General features: G+C 35.7%; 4 protein-coding genes across 5 annotated transcripts; 3 read left to right on the top strand and 1 right to left on the bottom strand.

The window, feature by feature from the left end:
* The first annotated feature begins 345 nt into the window (after positions 1-345).
* LOC107865832 lies at positions 346-2,450 on the top strand. The gene is made up of 3 exons (XM_016712027.2): positions 346-449; positions 602-740; positions 980-2,450. Exon 3 carries the CDS (start codon positions 1,156-1,158, stop codon positions 2,404-2,406), a length of 1,251 nt encoding a protein of 416 aa, XP_016567513.2. The 5' UTR covers positions 346-449; positions 602-740; positions 980-1,155; the 3' UTR covers positions 2,407-2,450.
* Positions 2,451-3,769: 1,319 nt separating this feature from the next.
* LOC107861906 (carbon catabolite repressor protein 4 homolog 5) lies at positions 3,770-10,264 on the bottom strand. 2 transcript variants are annotated; one of them, XM_016707288.2, is made up of 14 exons: positions 9,772-10,264; positions 9,503-9,666; positions 8,989-9,054; positions 8,842-8,894; positions 8,539-8,620; positions 7,901-7,947; positions 7,677-7,758; positions 6,415-6,507; positions 6,304-6,336; positions 6,118-6,194; positions 5,854-5,959; positions 4,991-5,076; positions 4,803-4,887; positions 3,770-4,333 (listed from the first exon to the last, which is right to left on the bottom strand). In XM_016707288.2, exons 1-14 carry the CDS (start codon positions 10,121-10,123, stop codon positions 4,265-4,267), a joined length of 1,395 nt encoding a protein of 464 aa, XP_016562774.2. In that variant the 5' UTR covers positions 10,124-10,264; the 3' UTR covers positions 3,770-4,264. The 2 variants fall into 2 exon arrangements, with proteins under 2 accessions (XP_016562774.2, XP_016562775.2); XM_016707289.2 differs by having other exon boundaries at positions 5,854-5,947; positions 9,772-10,241.
* Positions 10,265-10,917: 653 nt separating this feature from the next.
* On the top strand, positions 10,918-13,589 carry LOC107865831 (lysM domain-containing GPI-anchored protein 1). Its single transcript, XM_016712026.2, has 5 exons — positions 10,918-12,111; positions 12,458-12,572; positions 12,666-12,827; positions 13,160-13,191; positions 13,275-13,589. The coding sequence occupies exons 1-5, from the start codon at positions 11,466-11,468 to the stop codon at positions 13,514-13,516; spliced, it is 1,197 nt and encodes a 398-aa protein (XP_016567512.2). The 5' UTR covers positions 10,918-11,465; the 3' UTR covers positions 13,517-13,589.
* Positions 13,590-16,584: 2,995 nt separating this feature from the next.
* Positions 16,585-19,117, top strand: LOC107861905 (zinc finger protein CONSTANS-LIKE 8). The gene is made up of 2 exons (XM_016707287.2): positions 16,585-17,930; positions 18,722-19,117. Exons 1-2 carry the CDS (start codon positions 16,938-16,940, stop codon positions 18,962-18,964), a joined length of 1,236 nt encoding a protein of 411 aa, XP_016562773.2. The 5' UTR covers positions 16,585-16,937; the 3' UTR covers positions 18,965-19,117.
* Positions 19,118-20,574: the final 1,457 nt, after the last annotated feature.

The following is a 20,574-nucleotide window of genomic DNA, read 5'->3' as shown; positions in this document are numbered from 1 at the left end:
TTGAACTGATCCTACACGTCACAACTCCGACTTAGTCGGACTCAAATAAAGATAGTCAGTCAGTATCGAGCTAGAAATCAAAGGAAAAAAAGAAGGAAAGTTAATTTTTTTGAACTGATCCTTAACGAAACAGCTCAGAACCAGCCGGACTTCAGTGCACTTACCAAATAAAATTAAAAAAAAAATATTTAAATTTTAACCATATGCTAACAAATAAAGACTCTATAAATACAAATAGTACTCCACTATTCCTATCAAACTTTGGTTTTAAAAAAGAAATTATTTCAAGAGTTTGGTTATGTATTATATTATAAATAGAAGTTAGAAATTATAGTTCTACATAGTATTATAAAAATTATGGTCCCATATAGAGTCCACGCGGACACTTTATATGGTTCTTGAAATTGTCATTCCACCCCAAATTCTCCACTTTCTTTGGGGGGAAAAAGGTAAAGAAGCAACAGACTGATCTTCTACTACTTCTACACTTCTATTTCCATTGAAAGATTTTTCTCCAGTTTTTTATTCATATATTTTTTGAATTTTTTTGGTTACATTTTTCTCAAGAAAAAGTGGAATTATATGTCTTTTATGATCACAGGTGTAACTGATCTGGCTAGAGGTTTAGAGAAACTCTGGCTTTGTTCACATTCAGTGTTGTTGTCCTATGTTTTCTTGGTTGGATTTTGTAGGCAAGAAAAGTGTCTTTCACCTTCTTCCATGATTTTTAGACCAAAAAGGTATGATCTTGATCTTTTAATTTGTACTTTATGACCCCATTTTTCTGCATGTGATGTTTGTACAAGTTGTTGTGTGATGGAAAATAGAAAATTTGCCCTTTTGGTTTGTGTATGATTTACATGATTTTTTGTTGGACTTTTTTTTTTAAAAGAAAAGATTTACATGATTTCTTGTACTATTTGTGAGACATGGGGTTTATGGGGTTTAAAGGGATTTTTGTGTTTCTTGTATTTTGCAGGACTTGTTTGGGAGTTGAATGCTTTGGGGCTTTTCATGTAGTGAAAGGGTTCTGTTTTTCTGATTTGGCTAAAAAATTGGCGGGGTTTTCTTGGGACTGACAGATTTTACCAGGAATTTAATTGGGAGGAGGGGTTTAGGACTTTATCAATTTCTCCCAAATTGTTTAGTCCAGATATGAATGTTAAGGCGGTTAAGAATGTTAAGAGGGAGAGGGTAATGGAGGGTTGTATTAATTCAGTGAGAAAAGTTAGGATCATATATGATGATCCTGATGCTACTGATTCTGAGAGCGACGATGATCAGAATGAAAATGTTGGTAGAATCAAGCGCGTTGTTAAGGAGGTTGTCATTCCTTGTGTTTCGTGTGAGAACAGCTTTGAAAAATGTTCTAAAATTGACGACGTTAGGATACAAAATTCCAAGAAGATTGTTGAAAACAAGAGGGTGCAGCTAAAGCCGTCATCGTTGCCTAGAGGAGTTAGGATGAGGAAATGGGGTAAGTATGCAGCGGAGATTAGAGACCCTTCGCAGGGGAAGAGGATATGGTTGGGGACTTTTGAGACTGTGGAAGCGGCTTCACAAGCATACGAGGCGAAGAGGGCTGAGTTTGATAGAACGATGTTATTGGAGAAGGATAAGAATTTGAGTTCTGCTGGAGCTCCTGCTGAGGGTTCTGTGGCTTGTTCATCGCATCCTACAAATGGGACTAATCGTTTGGAGTCACTCCCATCCCCATCTTCGGTGCTAGATGCGCCCACATCATCAGCTGCCCCAGTCGAGTCCATTGACGTTCCAGCGAAAGAGATGGATCAAATGCCAGCTTTAGAAACCATGGAAGACCTATTGTTTTCAGGTTGTCTAGATTTTAACTCGGGATTTGAGGATCAAATGCTGAATGAATTTGTTGGAAAGGCAGAACAGGGCATTTCAAGATTGATCGAAGAACCTTTGATAGAACAAGGCTTGAAAAGTAATTGCCTTGTTGAGATGACTGAAGTGAATATCAAGAAGCAAACGAAAGCCAGGCAACAAAGGATAGAAATTTGTAAAAAATTTACAAAGGGCATTGAGGACCGGAGTCTAAATTGCAATGACAAGTCTGTTCTTGGTGTACTAGACGAGCCTCGCATCATGTCACCTTCTATTAGTGCGGAGCTTAAGAACGTGCGCTTTGAGGAAAATGCAGCTACGGGGAATGACTTGAAACTTCTAGGCTTTGATAACAATGCTCTATTTGATAAGGATCCAGCACAAATGTTTGATCCATATACTGATGCCTTAGGTTTGGACAGCAATTTTCTTTGGTGTTATGGCGTAGACGAAGACTTCACAGATGATTTTTTTGAAGTTACTTCACCAAAACTGGATGAAGTTGATGTTAGATGGTTAGATGATCTTTTGTTATCAGATCAATCGACTCCGTAAGCACTAGTAAGTTAAAGAATGTTGTAAAGTTGAAAATGTGGGCGGGGGCAATGAGGGGGGGGGGGGGGGGTTAGTTCTTGGGATTTTTCGGTTTTGCTCAAAAGATGTACCCAGGAACTTCTATAGCAATGGTGTATGCTAGATATTTCCCATTAGGCACATATTGTATGTGGCTTCTTGATTTTTATGTGGAGAATCTGAAAGGTGAAAGTTAGAGGCCCTTCTTTTTCTTTTTGTATGCCTTTTCTTCTGTCTTTCATGATGGATGGCATGTATTTGGTATGCGATGGATGAGACCTTTTGCTTTCGTTATAGGTGTGGGTGGTGGAAATTGTGGCACGACCAGAAATGAATTACTTTGATGCTATGATATATTTTCTGAAAATGATGGATATCTACCATTTTATGAACAAATAGATTATCAAAGAGGTAAAGAATTACTTAGTGGAGGATGACACACATTGCTGTTGCATTGGTTGAAGGTCGTATTATTACTCGTTACCTCTTAAATGTTAAAAGCAGGGATTCAGTTTTTAAAATTTTACCTGACATTTCTGGTAAACAATTTCAGATACCTCCAATTTATACCGTTAGTCAATATGATGAGTTCGAAGGGCAGTATCAAAAACAAGTTTATCAAAGTAAAGAGAAACAAAAATATTTTATGTAATAAAATGTCTTTTTCTCTAAATGGAATATTATTTGAAAGTAATTAGTGTGCTTCTATGGTCCGTTTCTTAGTTCAAGATCCCTCTTCTTAATAACAGGACTCAAAGATTGTAGGCTAAGAATGTGGCAGATTTGGTTTGTAGCCTTCTGCAAATATATTTTAGAAATTTCATTTTTACACCTAAGAAATCTGAAAAGGCCTATTTTCTATTTAATTTGTACGTAGTTAATATGATGAATCAAAGGAAAGTGTCAGAAACAAGTTTATCAAAGTAAAAAAGAAAGAATCATGTAATAGAATGTCTTTTTCTCTCAATGGAATATTATTTGAAAGTAATGTTAATTAGTGTGCTTCTATGGTCCATTTGTTAGTTCAAGATCCCTGTTCTTAATAACAGAAATCAAAGATTGTAGGCTAAGAATGCGGCAGATTTGGTTTGTCGTCTTCTGCAAATATATTTTTAGTTTCATGTATTAAATCAGAAATTTCATTTTTACACCTAAAAAATCTGAAAAAGCTTATTTTCTATTTAATTTATAAGTGATCTTAAGAGATAAAGTCCTAATTAAAACAATAACGTTCAATTTCCGATGGGAAATGCACTTTCTCGTTAGACACGGCCAACAAACCAAAAAAAGGAAACAACTGGCTCCGCTTTCTAAGATATCACAAGGTCAAATTTTAAACTAGCAGTTGACAAGATTTGAAGGGAAAGGTGTTCAAATCTCCCCTTTCAAGGTTGCAGCTTACCATGCTTATTCACAAGTTACAATGGATAGTGCATTCCCAGCTTACCATGCTTATTCACAAGTTACAATGGATAGTGCATTCTTTGTTGGGAAAGAAAACTGTTTTGTTCAGGCGAATGCAGCAACTATAATTTATTGTAGATAGTAAATGATGGAGTACTAATTAATAACACTAAGATGAAGACTAGTCATGCTCGTTGTTTCCTACGATGAACCTAACGATTATGCTATGAGTTTGCAGTCTCTGCTGCTCCTTTCGTCCTACTTCCCATGCTCCACTTTGTACACTTCTGTTCCTTCTGTTTTACGCGAGGATCTTCCAAGTACCTGAGCTGAAAAGCTTCCCCCATGAAGCAGTTTTTAAATGCGCAACCAGCACTGAAGCATGATGGCCCTTCCACATAGTATTTCAAACTTTAACTTTGATGGGAAGGAACAGTCATGCCTCACTCCCTTCATCAGCAAAGGCCAGTTCACACAAAAGAGAAAGATGATCACTTCCCCATTTCTGCAGAACCAAAAAAAAATCAGGTAAGATTTTATGCTTTCTGATGCATAAAATAGTTGAAGTTGATCTTTAGCCAATTAGCCAGCAAGCTTCATGGGAAATGAAGAATACTTAAAGATGTCGCCTTATAGAGGCCAGCCATTTTCTTCCTGAACAATTTCATAGCAGTACCCCCAGCTGGTGCATAGGGTTATTAGTTATCCACTATAACGAGCTCACTAGTTCATTTCATTTTTTTCTTATCATTGTTGGCAGGTGATTACGCAAAATAGGATCTCATGCACAGCTTCCAAGTTCAACCACATGCTAAAGGAATGTTTAACGTTGTGGTAGCTTCTGAGATTGCGCCTTCCGAAAGAAAGACACCTCTTAGCTTTCATCAACATTATGTTCTCTACAGAAGTAACTCAAAAGGCACTTAAATGTTTACCCGAAGCAGTCCTTGAATCAAATAGTTAACTAACTATACCTTACTAGGAAGCCCTCTTGTTCTCCTTAAAATATCAACAGGTAAGGTATCAAGAACTCTTACTGGAACAAACCCTGTTGTGTGCCTGCATCAACTCACAATGTTTAATTTAAAGAAAAAAAACATGGATGTATGACAGTAATCCTCAATTTCAAGCAAAAGCAGTGCTTCTTTTAAGTAAAGAGTACCATATATAGTCAACAGTTCCCATAAATTTGAAATGATATGATGTCGCCAAGGGTTCTCCAGAGTTTCCCCTGGTTCTAGAGCTTCCCTGAAAATCAAAATACAGAGACTTATAAGCAATATCCTGGAACTAAAGTTCCATAAATTGAAACCTGTTTGACACAGGAGAAAAAATGAGCAGGAACTTGAGAAAGAAACATATTCAATCCCCCCCACCCCTCCCCCCCCAGTTCCCAATTCTCTAATCATCTTAAGTTTCACCTTGGGCTCATAAAACTTGTACTCGTAATTCTACAGAAAACTGCTAAAATGAAGGGCAAAAATACTACTGCTAGGAAAAGGACAACAGAAGGAAGCAAGAGGAGGGGGGGTGGGGGGTGGGGTGGGGGGTGCCTTCCTGACTGCCCAACACCAAGCAAAAAGGAAAAAAGAGATGATGAAGAATGAGAGGGTAAAGGAAACTGTCCCACATAGTATCACAGCCCTCAATTCTTTTGCCCAGCTCTTCTTTTTCACGACTTTCTTCTCTACTTGTTCTGGTTTTGCCATTTGCCCTTATAACAATTTACCTTTTTTCTTCCCTAACCTTTCTTTGCTTTCATTTCTAAGGGGAAATATACCCTTTTTGATCTAAATTTTAACAGTTCTGGATTGAGAGATTGACAGAAATGGCCAAGGGAAACCAAAGTTGAGGTGCTAACCTTCTTTTTTTCAATAAAAACAAAAAATTTAAATTGAAGTCAAAAGTATTTTGGTGTTTCCTGAATTCAAGTGAAGATAAATCTTTCACATTAACAACTAAATAAGGGCAGAGATTCATTAACAAAATTAGAAAGCGAGGAAATTTTGAAAGAAGAAAACATACAGGAGTTCCAGCGTAGGCACTGCTCAGTTGTAACTGGTGTATCAGGTAACTAGCTCCTGTTCCGGTAGCAAGCATTAGCTCTTCATTACTCCATCTATTACAAAATCTGTTCAAAGCTTATATGATTTCATGCATTTGCTGTTACTACTCAACAATTTAAAGATACTTTAGCCACTTATTTTTAAATTTAGAACTCTTTGTTATTTAAAATTGGTGAAGCATCAATTAGGTGCCCAGAAATGATAAAACACACACAAAAAGAACCTCGGGTTGAAGCTTCTATTTTGAAATGGATAAATTTGGCCAGAGATTTGCTTTCGGTCATGCATTTGGATGTCCAACTGTTCCAAATGCCAAGTGATTTAGAAAACGCAAAAACCTTCAAATTTTAAAAAGGTAAATGAATGTAAAAAGCATAAGAAACAAACAGTTCTGGCAGCAATGTCTCACCTTATTTGAAGTCAAAAACTGATACATTGCACTCTGAGCAACAATAAATAGAAACTTAGATATACAAGCTTCAAAGTATAACATTTCAAACTTCTCAGACAGATAAATTACCTGGGGCATACTATTTAGATCTCCAGCAAGCACAACTGGTATATCACCCCATTCTTGAGATAGCCTTTGGGCACTCTCGAGAAAGAGTCTAACCTATATTACGTAAGAAGATAAGTTGCAAGAACCAATTTATACATAACAGCAATGACCAACTTTACTGAAACTTCCGCTAATCACAACAACAACAACAGCAACAAACCCAGTGTATTCCCACAGCGTGGGGTCTGGGGAGGGTAAGATGTACGCAGTCCATACCGCTACCTCCGAAGAGGTAGAGAGGCTGTTTCCGATAGACCCTCGGCTCAAGATAACGGATAGTAAACAAGGGGATGGATGACATAACCGAAGTAAAGAATAAGAAATAATATAATAAAAATCAGAGACATATGAAATACGGGAAATAAGAGCAACACGGAATAAGAAAAATAGGAACTAAGAAATAAGAAATAGGACACCCACCTAGTAGTAACATACACTCACATACCAAAGACACCTATGTACACTGTCATATTCTAAAACCTCTTTAAATTTCAGATTTTGAGAAGCAGCTGATGTAGCATTAGACGACGTAGCACTATCAATGGATGGCGATGTTGATGTGCTAGGACCTCCAATTCTCAATCTAGAAAGGCTAGGTGTGGATGATGTCGAAGGTACAGATGAAGAGCTACTATGCAGACTATTATGAGAAGAAGAGGTGTGGAACTGGTCAGACGGTGGGGGCATGAAAAATGAATTCCACTAATCAAAAAATAATAATTTATTCAAAATTTTCTCATAGTTCCAAGATTGACCTACCGAAACATTGTCTATTTCGAATAAGTTTAGGTAAGACTTCTTGATCAGAAAAAGAAAAAGTCTAGCGAAGTTTTTTCATGGTTGACCCACACACAGCCACATTCTCTTGAATATCTGCATTTCATGGCAACTGATTATTTCTAGTTTTTTGAAACTTTATCACTACATGATCACCCTTCAAAACCAATTTAAGATTTAGTTCATAAAATTTTAAATTTCACAAGGAAGGTGAATAAAGTTAAGAACAACTAGCGTTCAAGAAAAATGAACAAAGAAAGTGCCATGCAAGCTTTAAGAATCCAATGGGAGATGCTCCTTACCAGAAATTGGCACTGGCAGTAAAATATAAAAAGCGAGAGTAACGGATTATACATCCACGTGTTTAGTGACAATACTATTATCCAACGTACTAAGTCAATTCATCATAAAACAATTAAGTGTTAGTTGTTGCTGAAAACATATACCTGTCCCAACTTGATGTCTCCACGATTGGGGTTGTAGAGTACATGAATATTGCCAACCAGAAATCTTAGCGAGGATACACTCCTAATCACAAACATTCAAACAACCATAACAAACTGACTAGAATTGAGAAACTGAAACTAAAACTTACATGAACTACTGTAAATACAAAGCAACATACAAAAACTCAACATTTGAGAATACCAATAAAATAGAGCAGACTTACTCCGAATTTGAAGCACTCATATCCTTATTTGAGCTTTTCACATTCATCTAAAAAGTTAATGAAAAGAACTACAGATCAAAATAGATCGCCACATAACATTAGAGTGAAATTAACTGTAACCATCTTGCAGTGTGCAGATGAAATAAGAGAAGGCTTGCATGATAACCTAAGAAATTTCCTATAACACCCATGTCCAGCACAGAGATGATAAAACGATCTATTCCATCATGTCATAATATGTGCAGAGTGCATGCATGTCATAACACCACACTTTCATTCTTGGCAAGGATGAGGCAATTTGGGGAGGGTTGAGCCAGTTGACCGAAGGAGTCTGACACTGGAGTTACCTCTGATATTAGAAGCCTATTCTTTAACAAGATTAAAATTCCTGATAAGCTGAAGATTAACATGCAGTTGTCTCAAAGATATCGTAAATCCATAAAATGATACATAGTTCTGCAGTACAGCAAACCAATTTGTCTTATCAGCTGAGGTTGTTTCCTATGGACCCTCTGCTCAAACTAAAAGAGACCAAAGTCTCCAATAAGCATGGCATTACAACACTGGGCAATACTACCCTTAGTGCAAAGACAACCCCCAAAAAATTAAACTATTAATGAAATGCAGAGCAGGTTTACCTTGAAAACACAAAGTTGGCAAACATTATTCCGTAGATTAAAATTTTGGAATTCTATGCTCTCCTCATGCAGAATATCAAATCTGTAACCAGATATATGTTAGTAACTGAGAGTAGAATAAATTAAATAAAAATAGATGGAAACAATTATAGCAGTCAGTTTTCAATTTCTATAGATGTGGCAAAAGATGACAAGCAAAAACAAGCAGCTTTCAGCAGTAGGGCTTCACATCCCATAAGAAGAACCTAGCTTAGTAAGCAACAGCAAAATTTGGAAGAAATTAAGAAATAATCAAGACCATACAGTTTGCTGTTCCAAAATATTGCACAGCCATCACATGCGTCACCTGTACGAGCCTAGTAAAGGGAAAAGAAAACAGGCATTTGATTCAAAATGTGCTAAAGAAATTCAACATACAGGTTATTCATAAAAAAGTTGCACTACATTTACCTGATAAACCCCTTTGAAGCCCTCTTTCACGAGGAGATGGTCTAAATCATCAAAACGGTCAACCTCCTGCAGGTATACAAGTAGAAATAAGTTTATCTAAACGTCTTAATAATGTCTTCAGCTAGTAACCCAAATGTTCTCAGCAAGAAGTCGGTCAAAGAATAATTTCATTTACTATGTTTTTGTTTGGATAACTCAGAAGTCAGCTGTTTACAGTTTCCAACTTGAGGGATAATGCTTCGATGACTCCATCCTTCTCCGCTAAAACACTAGGTTTGAATCACAACAAGATTCAAACTCATGATGTGGCCCACCACTCATCCCAAGTTTTACTCCCTTTGACATTGAACCAAATACTGGGTGCCTCGTTTACAATGCTATTATTCTTTTCAGATGCTAATATTCATAAAGTACTGATTAGGATTTCTTAGTTTCTCAGCTTCATTTCCTTCCCTGTACCCTTTTTTGATAAATAAAGATACAGAAAGCTAGAAACTTTGAAACAAAAACTTACCTGAAAGCACATTATACCCGGATTGTAGTCCCGAATTTCTTTGCATATGAGCTTCTTCCTGTAATCCCAATCCAAATATTTTGGAGACACATTGAGGTACAAGTCCTCATGAGCTGCTGCATTTTTTACCCCTAGTATGTTATACGACATAAAAACAACTCTATCTGCAAAATTAAGAACAAATACTATTCAATAGCAAACAAAAGTAACAAAAACAACAGATAGTAACGGTACAATAAAATAATACAAATTACTTATAAATTCATAACCTTGCAATGGGGAAATATGGTGAGTAGAGTAAACCCATTTGCGCTTATCATCTGCAATTGCTTTCTTTGATTTTCCTTTACGCCGTTTTTCTTTGCCCTTACTGTACGAATATGTGTATGAATTTGCATATGTATGGGTATAGGAAGTAGAAGTATGATTTAGGGTTAGGGTTTCAGTTTCAGTCTGAGTTTGATGTATTGTTAATTTTTGCTTCTTTTTGCTCCGGTGTTGATCCATATCATGCTGAATACTTCTACTTTTCTTTGAAGTGGATGACCGAGAAGGCTCATTCGCCGGTGAATTTCTGCCGTCGCCGGGAGACTTGAATTTGGGCGGCGCGTGCTTAACCATTTTTATGGGACGAATAGGTGAAGGTGAAGCCTATTATAAGATGCATAAATATGCGCTATTATGTTAGCCCATCTCCAATTTTCTCATGGAGTCCCTGTAGAGAGAAAAGAGTCACATAATTTTATTTGATGATTGTATTAGTTATTAATTATTTCAATAACTATAAAATTTGTCGAATAAGTTTACACAATTGTCAAATAATTTTGATAGCTATTAAAATAATTTTATAGTTGTTGAGATAACTTTTATGAATGTTATAAAAAAATTATAAGAAAAAATTTGTCACTTTTATCTAAATTTTAACACTTAAAAGGACTCCTATAAATTTATTTGTCAGTTTTAATTCAAAATTCCGAATATAGAGAGGTTAAAATAAAGAATGATCAGAGATATCCTTACATTTTGGTACCGTATTTTGGAATATTAGTAATGACAGTTAAAGCATTATTTTCAATTGGTATAGTAATATGTACACATATAAAGTAGGGCAAATCTTTTATTTTTTTTTGGTTTTTCGAAACTCACATCGGAGCCCGACTGATTTTAGATTTTGACCACAAATTTGCTTTTATCAATAATTTCAGGATAATTTAGTTCTCATAGCAAATAATCTGTTAGGGAGCAAAACAGAATCTTGTCTTGAGCATGTGATCAATAACTAGAAGTTTATAATATGCATAATAATGATAATAATCAATAACAACCTAATCTCATCACCAATTGCAGACAGTTCCTCGCACCCAGGCATATAGGGACCAAAATATTGTGCCAGGTACACTTGTTAAACAGAATGTCATCTTACAACTTCACCTTCTTTCATGATTTTAGAGCAATCAAACACTTGACGAAAGAATACTGGTCTAATATTATTAAACCAAGGCATATCGATCACAAGACACTTTCCAAAACATCTTTTTTAATGAGTCACCTATGAGTTTCCCTGAGCTAAGATCTAGAAATGCCACCACATGTCTGATAAATACCACTTATTCACGGAGTGCTTTCGCAACACTTCGCTCGCTGTGCTCTTTTGTTATAATAGCATTTAAATAGATCCATTTGCCAATATTTTGGCTTAACTTGTGATAACTGGAAAAGTACTAGTGTGTGAATACACACAGTTGTTTGAACAACATGACTGACAACTGACAATTGCCTGGTCCTCCAATATTTTAATGTCATTGTTCTACTGAAAATCCCAGTTATCTCTTTGCTGTCTCTCTGACATTATAATAATTTCCTCACCTAACATACTTCAATTCAAGGAGAAGCCCAAATCAACAAATAATTATACTTACAAACTGAAGAAACAGTGTCCTTGTGTTCCAAACAGATCAGAGAAATGACATGCAAATTTATTGTCCCTATTTTACTATCAACTTTATATCTAGTTCTACCACATTTTATGCTAGCAAAATCTGTGATTGAACCTTGTATTACGTCTGATTCATGCCTTTCTTATCTCTTATATCGCCTTCCATGGGACTCCAAGATTTCAGAAATAGCATTCAGGTTCCGAGTCAACGTCTCTGATCTTTTAGCTGCCAACTCTATCGACTTAAACCAACCGAACCAAATCTTACCCGAGAAATCATTTGTAAAAGTACCGGTTTCATGTTCATGCGTGGATGGGATACGGCGATCTTTGTCCACGCACTACACTATTGGTGCAACGGATACTTTGATGTCAATATCAGAAGTGTATGGAGGACTTGTTAGTGCAGAACAGATTAGGAGTGCTAATGGAATTGATGCACAACACACTTTAGCCAGTGGACAGAGCCTTGCGATTCCCTTGCCATGTACTTGTTTCAATAATAGCAATAATGGTGCAGCCAGTGTGTACATGTCCTATGTGGTGCAGGGTGGAGATGCTTTAACAAGAATTGCAGCAGAGTATGATGTCACAATTAGCAATTTGGAGAACATAAATGGGCTTGGCCAATCTCAAATTTATCCTGGGGATATTCTGGCTATTCCACTTGCTTGTAAGTAACCAAAACCCATTCACTACACTACATTAGTGGGAACACTTCATTAGTTCGTCCCGGGGGTCTATTAGGAACAGCCTCTCTACTTCTTCGGAGGTAGTGGTATGGACTACGTACCTTCTACCCTCCCCAGATGTGTTCTACTTTCAGCCATTGTCCATTTGTCCTTGGTAAGTCGTCTCATGTTTGCCTGACATGTGGAATCTCCCTGGTCCATGCTGGAGTTTCATTCAAGTCAATGCCAAATAAAGGATGATGTGTTAATAGTGATCCCAAAATATACTAGTGTAAATTTGAACCTTGTATTTATCTTATTCTTCCATTAAGATGATGTCCTCTGCAGCATGTTCATCAGCAAATCTGAATTGGTACAATGAAAGCCTAATAGTTCCGAATGGTTCGTATGCTTTAACGGCTAACAACTGCATCAAGTGTGGCTGCAGACCTACTGATCTCAGGTAAGCAATCAATAATGAAAATCTATTATAACGCTACTGAGTTGCTATCAATTTAGTGATAAATTTTTAATCTCTTGATGTTTGATCGAACAGCCTAGATTGTTCACCCTCAGAAATTGTGGATAAATGTTCACATTTACAATGCAAAAACTCTAATCTGTTTATTGGAGAAAGGCATGAAAATCATACAACATCTGGCTGCAATGTCACAGCCTGCATTTATCGTGGACATCTTGGAGGCAAAATCTTTAGAAGGTACAACTAATTAAAAAAAAATTGTACTTCCTCCGTCTTGATTTATATGATGATTTCGGAGTATGTGAGTCAAAATACTTGAGGGTCGTTTGGAGCAGGTTAGAAGTTAGTTATTCATGCATTAGTTTTTGCATAAGTAATAAAGATAAAATAATACTTCATAGATTCCCTCGTAACTAATCCTCTTATTACTACTATCTGCGTAACTCTAACTAGCTGACAGCTGCCAAACGACCCCTTAATATTTTTCTGTTAATTTGGGTAAAAGAGAGAAATCTCTTGCCTAATAATAAACAAAGTGTAACTATTATTTTTCTTTGTTTGTTCTGCAGTTTGGTGAATTCAACTGATGTAAAGTGTTTAGGTAATAAATCATATATCAGTTCTTGAATTTTATATTAATCTTCTCAGTTGTAACATTGGTGTTTTACTTGCATCTTTTTTTAGGTAATCAGAATCAGCTTGCAGGGTCATCAATGGAGTCTCCAACAAGTAGTTACATGGCACCGTATTTAAGTCCATCTCCATTATTATCTCCATCTCAATACTCACATTCAGCCAAAACCAATTCATTAGGAGTACTACTCAATTCTAGTTATGCTAATAGACATAGTAAAACATCGCTATTTCAAGCATTATATTTTATAATCTTATTGGTTTTTGAGCTTGTCTTTGAAATATCCTTGTAAGAAGGTTATCTTGAAGAAAAGGGATAAATATGAAATCCAACTTACACCTATTGTGTGGAAGATTTATACTGCTTCTTCGGTGTCAGTTTATGTGGCATTTTTCGCTTTCTTAATAGTTGATTTAATTAATTTTAAAGCTAAATTATAGTGGAACAGATCAACTCAATAGTTTAAAATTAACATTTAGATATTCAATAACTATACGAAAACTTCTAGAAGTTGCATTTCTTTCTTTCTCATGTCAATATGATTAAAAAAACATATACTACTTTAAGATATTGGTCAAAATTTACATAGATGTTCATACGTTTCAATCAGTTTCCACCGGCCTTAGTTTAACTGGTAATGTAGTCATTAATCAAGGTGATGGGCTGAGTGATGGCTATGGTTCTGAGCCTAATGAGTTGAGGTCCCCCTCAAATTTTGATAACGACACTAGCCGGAGGTGATTAAAATTGATATTGAAAATGTTGAATTAATTAATAAAATTAAAGGATAGTTGAGAAATAAGAGATGAGAAGTGAATAAAGAGACTCAATTAAATCAAAAGAAAAAAGAGAACTCAATCAAATTAAGAATATGAGAACTCGATGAAAAAACAAGCGAAGTAGATAACACAAGCAATTTGAGAATTCACCCTAATTACACGATCTAAGCTAATAATTGGAATTGAACCCAATTACTACACTAACCTAGAGTAACTAAATATAAAGTTCGTTCAACACAATTCAATCATTAAAATTCTAAGTATGAAAACAGCCCAAAAGTGACTATTTTGAAAATAACCCACAAGGGTCCTTCTTGATTGCACAATTGACATCTTGATCACCCATAACCTTATATCTTTATTGCTCCATGACATCCTTCGAGCTCCAAGCTATCATCCATATGTGGAAGTCCATCCTAATATGATCCACGTTAACCATGCTCGTATCAAATTTAGAAAGCTTCTAATTTAGGACCCATCATTGGGACAAAGAAGAAGAGGTATTATGTTTTTGGAAATATGAAATAAATTTAATCGAATCGAAAGACATACCAGTACCTAATTTTGTGATATTAGTGTTACAAATAGTTAGCATTCACCTCAGGTAAAATCATGTGATTTGGAGGATTTAGTACACCTGAATTAGACATTTCAATTTATTCACCACGTCAAATTGGGACAAGTGTTAAGGTGTTTTTACTACATTAATAATTACACACAACTTATCTTTCATGCCTGTCTATTTTTACAGTCAATTTCATTCTTGTATTAAGATTCTTTACGTTAATGCCCCTGACTTCTTGTAAGCCCCATGAGCCAGTTCTCCAACAATTCACCTTATCAGTTTCTGTCTTCACGATGTAAACTTTATTTATACTATTAATACATTTTAATTTGTTGCGGTGATTAATTATTTGCCTTTTTGCAAAGTATTCATCTGATCTTGATTATCATGGACAGTTACTCATGTTAAAAGAAAATTAAATGTATTGATGTATGTTCACTTCAAACTTCGAACAAATTATAAGAATCTACCGGTAATTACAATCCATAACTGAAAGTGAGACACAATATAAAACTTATAACATATTAACTGCACCAAACTTGTACTAATGTATGTGTCAGTATTTTCTGAATTCTCGATTTTCCTAAGCAATAACTAATGACATATGCCCAAATTATCAGAAGGATGAGTGCACTATTTAATTTTCTTTAAAATAGAGATTTAGTTTTATCAGAATAACAAGTTGATGAGCAAACTATAGTTGATACTATTAGTCAGCAAAGTAATTAGGACATTCAGAATTGCAATAAGGAAAGATTTGCAATATTTCAAGTTATTTTTTTGTTGATGATATTGTAACATAAAATATATTGTTGTATACTAATACTGTATTATAAACTCTACTTGAGAAGGAAACAAGAGAAAATCGTGGAGAACAAAGATTTTTATTTTTTGGTTTTAATAAAGAAAGGGAAAACAATAATCTTTCTTAACTAGTTCCCTTCCCAGCAGCATTTTACATAATATTTCAGCATAATACATAGGAAGACACTTAACTTTTCATCAGATTTTATCTAAACACCGGAGTTATGATATGTTTCAATTGAGCAACTAACATATGATAGATTGTTCCAATTAGACACTTTTGGTTCCAATTATATGTATTCATCTTAATAAGTTGTAAAGTTCAAGACGTTTCTAACTGAGGTTGATGCGTTTAATTAAAGTAGATGAAATATTTTATGTGGTTAATTTAAATACACCTAATAGACTCTTGAAAACACGTGCAAAATTTTCACAAAATTTTAATCCAAGGTATGTAATTTGAAATATTTTATTATGTGTTCAGATGCTCGATTGAAAGAAACAATAATTCAAGTGACTAAATGAAATTTGTTGTCGAGCTTAACAAGCTGACCATGTATTTTAAGCCTAAAATATGTTCTGATATGCATGTCTTTGTCTGTTGCGTGTAAAAATTTGTGGATCTGGTTATCAAAATTCCGTTTCTTGAATTCTTACCACAAGAGTACTACTCCATGCATGGGCCATTATGAGTATGTCTGTTTCCAGAATTTTTTTATATATATTTTAGATTTTTAACACACAAAAACAAAATTACACTGTAAAAAAAAAAATTTGAGGGCATTTTTCTTAATCAATCAACATCCACTAATGGATCAAGTGGAGGAGAACAATGGCTCAGATTGTCTCATAAAACACACATAAGCAAACATCAGATAAGCAAGCCACTTATGGGAGATGAAGAAGTTGAAAGAGACAAAAGGGACCACAAAGGAAGTTTTTAAAATTTTTTGTAACTGAAATAATAAGTGAACTACAGAGACAAAAGTGTCATAAATTACACCAACACAAGGTCTTCTTCATTCACATATTACAAAGAGGTCCCATGAGAATCCTAAATATGGACCTTTAACCAATGAGAATGCTGTGTTTGAGATGGATTTCATAAATTCAACCAATAAAAACTCAGATAGAACCATTTATGGGACCCAAAAGAGCTTAATCTTATTTTCTTCATATTAGCCAAAAGTGCATGGCCGGGCTCAACAAGTCGAAACAACAAGTGTAGTAGCAAAAGGGATGTTGTGGGCACACTCAATGAACAATTATTGCACTACCAACTATAAGTGTATAACCATATTAGTCCCTAACAGTCCTTTATATATATTGTACTACTGTTTCACTTAGTTTTTGGGGGCTTGTTCAAATTCACTCGAATGTAATTACTTAGTAGTAAGTTTTCGTACCAAGGCTAAATAATCCAAATAAGCCTGTACAGGTTCCACCATATTCGATCTCCTTTCTTTTCCTTTTTGAAATTAGGATTTCGTTCTCATATCATTCCTCTTTTCTTTGTGCTAGATACCGATTCCTATTTTAATAAAATTAAATATAAGTACTTGTAAATGATGACTAGTGAAAGCAAGACTGCGAATGCTATTGGAGGAAAGACAGCTAGAGCTTGTGATAGCTGTTTATCAAAGAGGGCACGCTGGTTTTGTCCAGCTGATGATGCTTTTCTTTGTCAATCGTGCGATGTTTCGGTCCATTCGGCTAACCAGTTGGCTAGTCGTCATGAACGTGTTCGTCTTGAAACATCTTCTAACAAATCTACTGTCACCAAATTCGTCGACCAAACACATCAGCCTTGTTGGCACCAGGGCTTTACTCGAAAAGCTAGAACGCCTAGAAATGGAAAGAAGGCGCAAATCGGGAGAGGGAAAAAGGCCGAGGAGAATCGGGTTCCAGAAATTGGCAGTGAAGAGAACTCACCAGATGAAAATGAATTCGAAAATGAAGAACAGCTTCTTTATCAGGTTCCCGTTTTCGATTCATTCGAGGCAGAACTGTGCACTGTGCCTGATGAAACTGCAACTATTACGGATCACTTGGACATGCTGCTGAACGGCGAAGATGCATGCGATGGTTTGAACCTCCCTGAATTTCTTTCATCCGATATTGAGCTTGCTGAATTCGCAGCCGATGTTGAAAGCTTGTTAGGCGAAGAAGATCAAGAGAGAACTCGGTTATCAAACGATGCTGTTGAAGATAACAAGTCGATTAAAATTGAAGTTGAAGACGAAGAGATGAGAGAAGCTGTTGCTTGTCATTTGGATCCTGAATTGGACATGGCAAGGGAAGCACTGAATTGGAACTTTGATGAGTATTATGAAGAAACAGTTGAACAGAAAGTACTGCCAGCAGCAGCAGCAGCAGCAACAGAATTTGTCACTAGTGAAGAGTACAGTGGCAGTAGTAAAGCTGATGAAAAAGGGAGGCTGCTTCTGAGGCTTAATCATGAGGCAGTTATTAGTGCTTGGCCAAATCAATCTTCGCCATGGACAAATGGAATCCGACCCCATTTCAATCCTGATCATGACTACTGGCCTGATTTCTTGGTACATTGTTCTACTCCAATCCATTCTAGTTCCTCAATAATCATGCTGGTTATTACTACTATCTCTTATATGAGTATATTTGTAGTGTAAATAGTTTTTAAATGGCTCGATTCTCATGTCACCACTAAAACATGATGCATAAATATGATTGGAAATATTTGGAATGCCATCTATCGCGCTCAAAATCATCCAATTTTTGATATCATCATTTTTATACCTACTAGAGTACTCCTCAAAAATTGTTTGGTACCTTCCTCTCGATTAGGGTCTTTTAACTTGTTGTAGCATGTAGTTGCCTTATTTTCCATGTTATTAGCTCATATTTATGCTGATTACATTGAAGTTATCTTTAAGGTTATGTCACAATGTAAAAAATCTTAGTATATATATATACAAAAAAAATTGATATGAATAGCTCGAGGAAGTTTAATTTTTATATACCAAAGCAATGGCGGAACCAATTTGTTTTTACTAAAGAGAGAAAAATATAAAGAAATAAACATATGAATCGTCGTTTACTCTATATACATAGAGAACAAGTTGGCCTTATATACATAGTGTAATTTGTCTTCAAACCCTCATTGTGCTCCAAGCTCCATCTCAACCTCAAAGGTAGACCAAGTTCTATATATTCTATATATAAAAACAATGCAAATAACCTCAACGACAGGTTAAATTACACGAAGAAGCAAATTACATTGTTAAATGGATGCAAACCATCGAGCTTTAGATGAGGCATCTTTGTGGGTTCATCATTGAAGTTCTTATATGTCTGTAACATATTGATGCAGGAAACAAGTGGAGATCATCAAGGATATTATGGAGGACATGTAAGAAGTGGCGATGGAGGAAGAGAAGCGAGGGTATCGCGTTATAGAGAGAAGAGACGCACCAGATTGTTTTCCAAGAAAATACGGTATGAAGTTAGGAAACTAAATGCAGAAAAAAGGCCTCGGCTTAAAGGACGATTTATTAAAAGGACATCTTCATCATTTTCAACGCCTGGTTTTCCATACCTGATGAACAAACGATGATGATGATGAATTGATCTAGTTGATAGAGTTTGTATTATAACATCGCCATTTTGCTTGCTCTAGCAATTTGGAACGACTTAATTAGGTTTTCTTTTTCATCATAACCTATGCTTATTCAATCAATAAAATCTTATGAATTAAGCTTTTGTTACATATCTTCAAGGAATTTTAGTACCTCAGTTGATTGGCTTCCTGAATTATACTTTCCCTTCCCCTACACCCAATTTTCAAAAAAAAAAAGAAAAAAAAAAGTTACATCATCTTCAGTAAACCTATTTATTTTCCTCCCTATAAGCATACATTGGTAAACTGTCACAGAATCACCGACAAGGGTAGAAACACATTCAGGTAAGACATGTGAATCATGTAACATATCCAGGTTCAAAGCAAAATAAGCAGACACATAAGAATAAGTGAAGTCTAGATCGAAGTATAATATAATGTAGCTACTCAGTGGCAGGCTGGAACGTAAATATCAAAGGAGGACCAAACTCAAAGATGTACCAAGTGTTGAGACTCATTTTTTGGCACACATCTTGATTAATTTCCCATTTTCCAGGATCCTGTCATTTTAGAGAGAAGTTTAAGCCTGTTGACTAGTTCATGCATAGTGATTATATACAAGAGAAGAAGAAGCTAATTAAGCACATGATTTTCCAACAAATCAAAAGTATGTTTGCTATATATTAACGTATTTGCTTCACTCAAAGTAGCAAAGTAAAGAAGAAGAAGAAGAAGATAGAACAAGAGAAATCATACTAACGAGATAATTACATTAATTGGAGGAAATAATTGTATATCAAAATTGGGAATATCCCTCATGTATTATATGGTACATGTTATTTTGGAGATCTATTCAATTTATTTTCTAACTCCTCCTTTGTCCAATTTCTACTAAGCTTAATTTTCTTACTAATTACTGATTCATGAATAAATTTATGCTAACAAAAGGGTGATGGCAATGTATATAGGAGCATAATATCCGTAAAGACAATGTGCATGTGTTGGACAATAAAATTCTCGAGGTCGAAAAATAAATAATAATTCTAGACAAGAAAATATTGCAACAATCAATTTTATTGTTTTCAATGCGAGTGTTACAATCTCTATGAATCCTCTGATTCGCTTTTTAAGCCAAAAATCTGATGAATAGAAGGAAAGGAGATCAGAAAGATAGGCGAACGACTTGACTATAGTATAGGTCGGATGTTTCCGTGAGCAGTAAGCAGCAGATCTCCCCTTATTTTGGGAAAGCTGGTGGCCGCGTGTGAATTCTTTCAAGGCAAAGGGCGGCCTGATTCAACATTGTGTTGTTTACTCTGATCCGGTCGAGGTGGTTTTCGTTTACCAGCACGTAGGTGTTCTAAATTCCTATGACCGAGTCTTTCTGGCCCCTGTGAACATCTTTTCTTAATGTATTAAAGAGGGCCTCTCTAACCGGTGAAAAGTGGTGGGTGTCCACTAACGGCCATTCCTGGCTCGGCTCCGATAACGCAATTCCGGGAGGAGTCGGTAGTTGGGCACTGGATCCCTTTGGACCTGGAGAATGTGTGACGCTGGGTCGGGGTTTGGTGAACCAACTGGTCGCTCCTCTAGTTGAAGTATCGGGC

Source organism: Capsicum annuum, chromosome 3 (assembly GCF_002878395.1).
Source record: "Capsicum annuum cultivar UCD-10X-F1 chromosome 3, UCD10Xv1.1, whole genome shotgun sequence".
Taxonomy (NCBI): Eukaryota; Viridiplantae; Streptophyta; class Magnoliopsida; order Solanales; family Solanaceae; genus Capsicum; species Capsicum annuum.
The sequence above is the reverse complement of the archived record's forward strand: the minus strand, read 5'-3'. Positions and strand labels throughout refer to the sequence as shown.

Excerpts from the sequence above, each read along its gene's own strand:
- LOC107865832 (XM_016712027.2), top strand. The coding sequence starts at position 1,156 with ATGAATGTTAAGGCGGTTAAGAATGTTAAGAGGGAGAGGGTAATGGAG.
- LOC107861906 (XM_016707288.2), bottom strand. The coding sequence starts at position 10,123 with ATGGTTAAGCACGCGCCGCCCAAATTCAAGTCTCCCGGCGACGGCAGA. Across the intron at positions 6,195-6,303 it reads AGTTTTTGACTTCAAATAAG|TTGGACATCCAAATGCATGA; the intron begins GTGAGACATTGC and ends CATTTGGAACAG. Across the intron at positions 5,960-6,117 it reads AATAGAAGCTTCAACCCGAG|ATTTTGTAATAGATGGAGTA; the intron begins GTTCTTTTTGTG and ends AGCTTTGAACAG.
- LOC107865831 (XM_016712026.2), top strand. The coding sequence starts at position 11,466 with ATGACATGCAAATTTATTGTCCCTATTTTACTATCAACTTTATATCTA. Across the intron at positions 12,112-12,457 it reads TCTGGCTATTCCACTTGCTT|CATGTTCATCAGCAAATCTG; the intron begins GTAAGTAACCAA and ends TGTCCTCTGCAG. Across the intron at positions 13,192-13,274 it reads AACTGATGTAAAGTGTTTAG|GTAATCAGAATCAGCTTGCA; the intron begins GTAATAAATCAT and ends ATCTTTTTTTAG.
- LOC107861905 (XM_016707287.2), top strand. The coding sequence starts at position 16,938 with ATGATGACTAGTGAAAGCAAGACTGCGAATGCTATTGGAGGAAAGACA. Across the intron at positions 17,931-18,721 it reads ACTACTGGCCTGATTTCTTG|GAAACAAGTGGAGATCATCA; the intron begins GTACATTGTTCT and ends ATATTGATGCAG.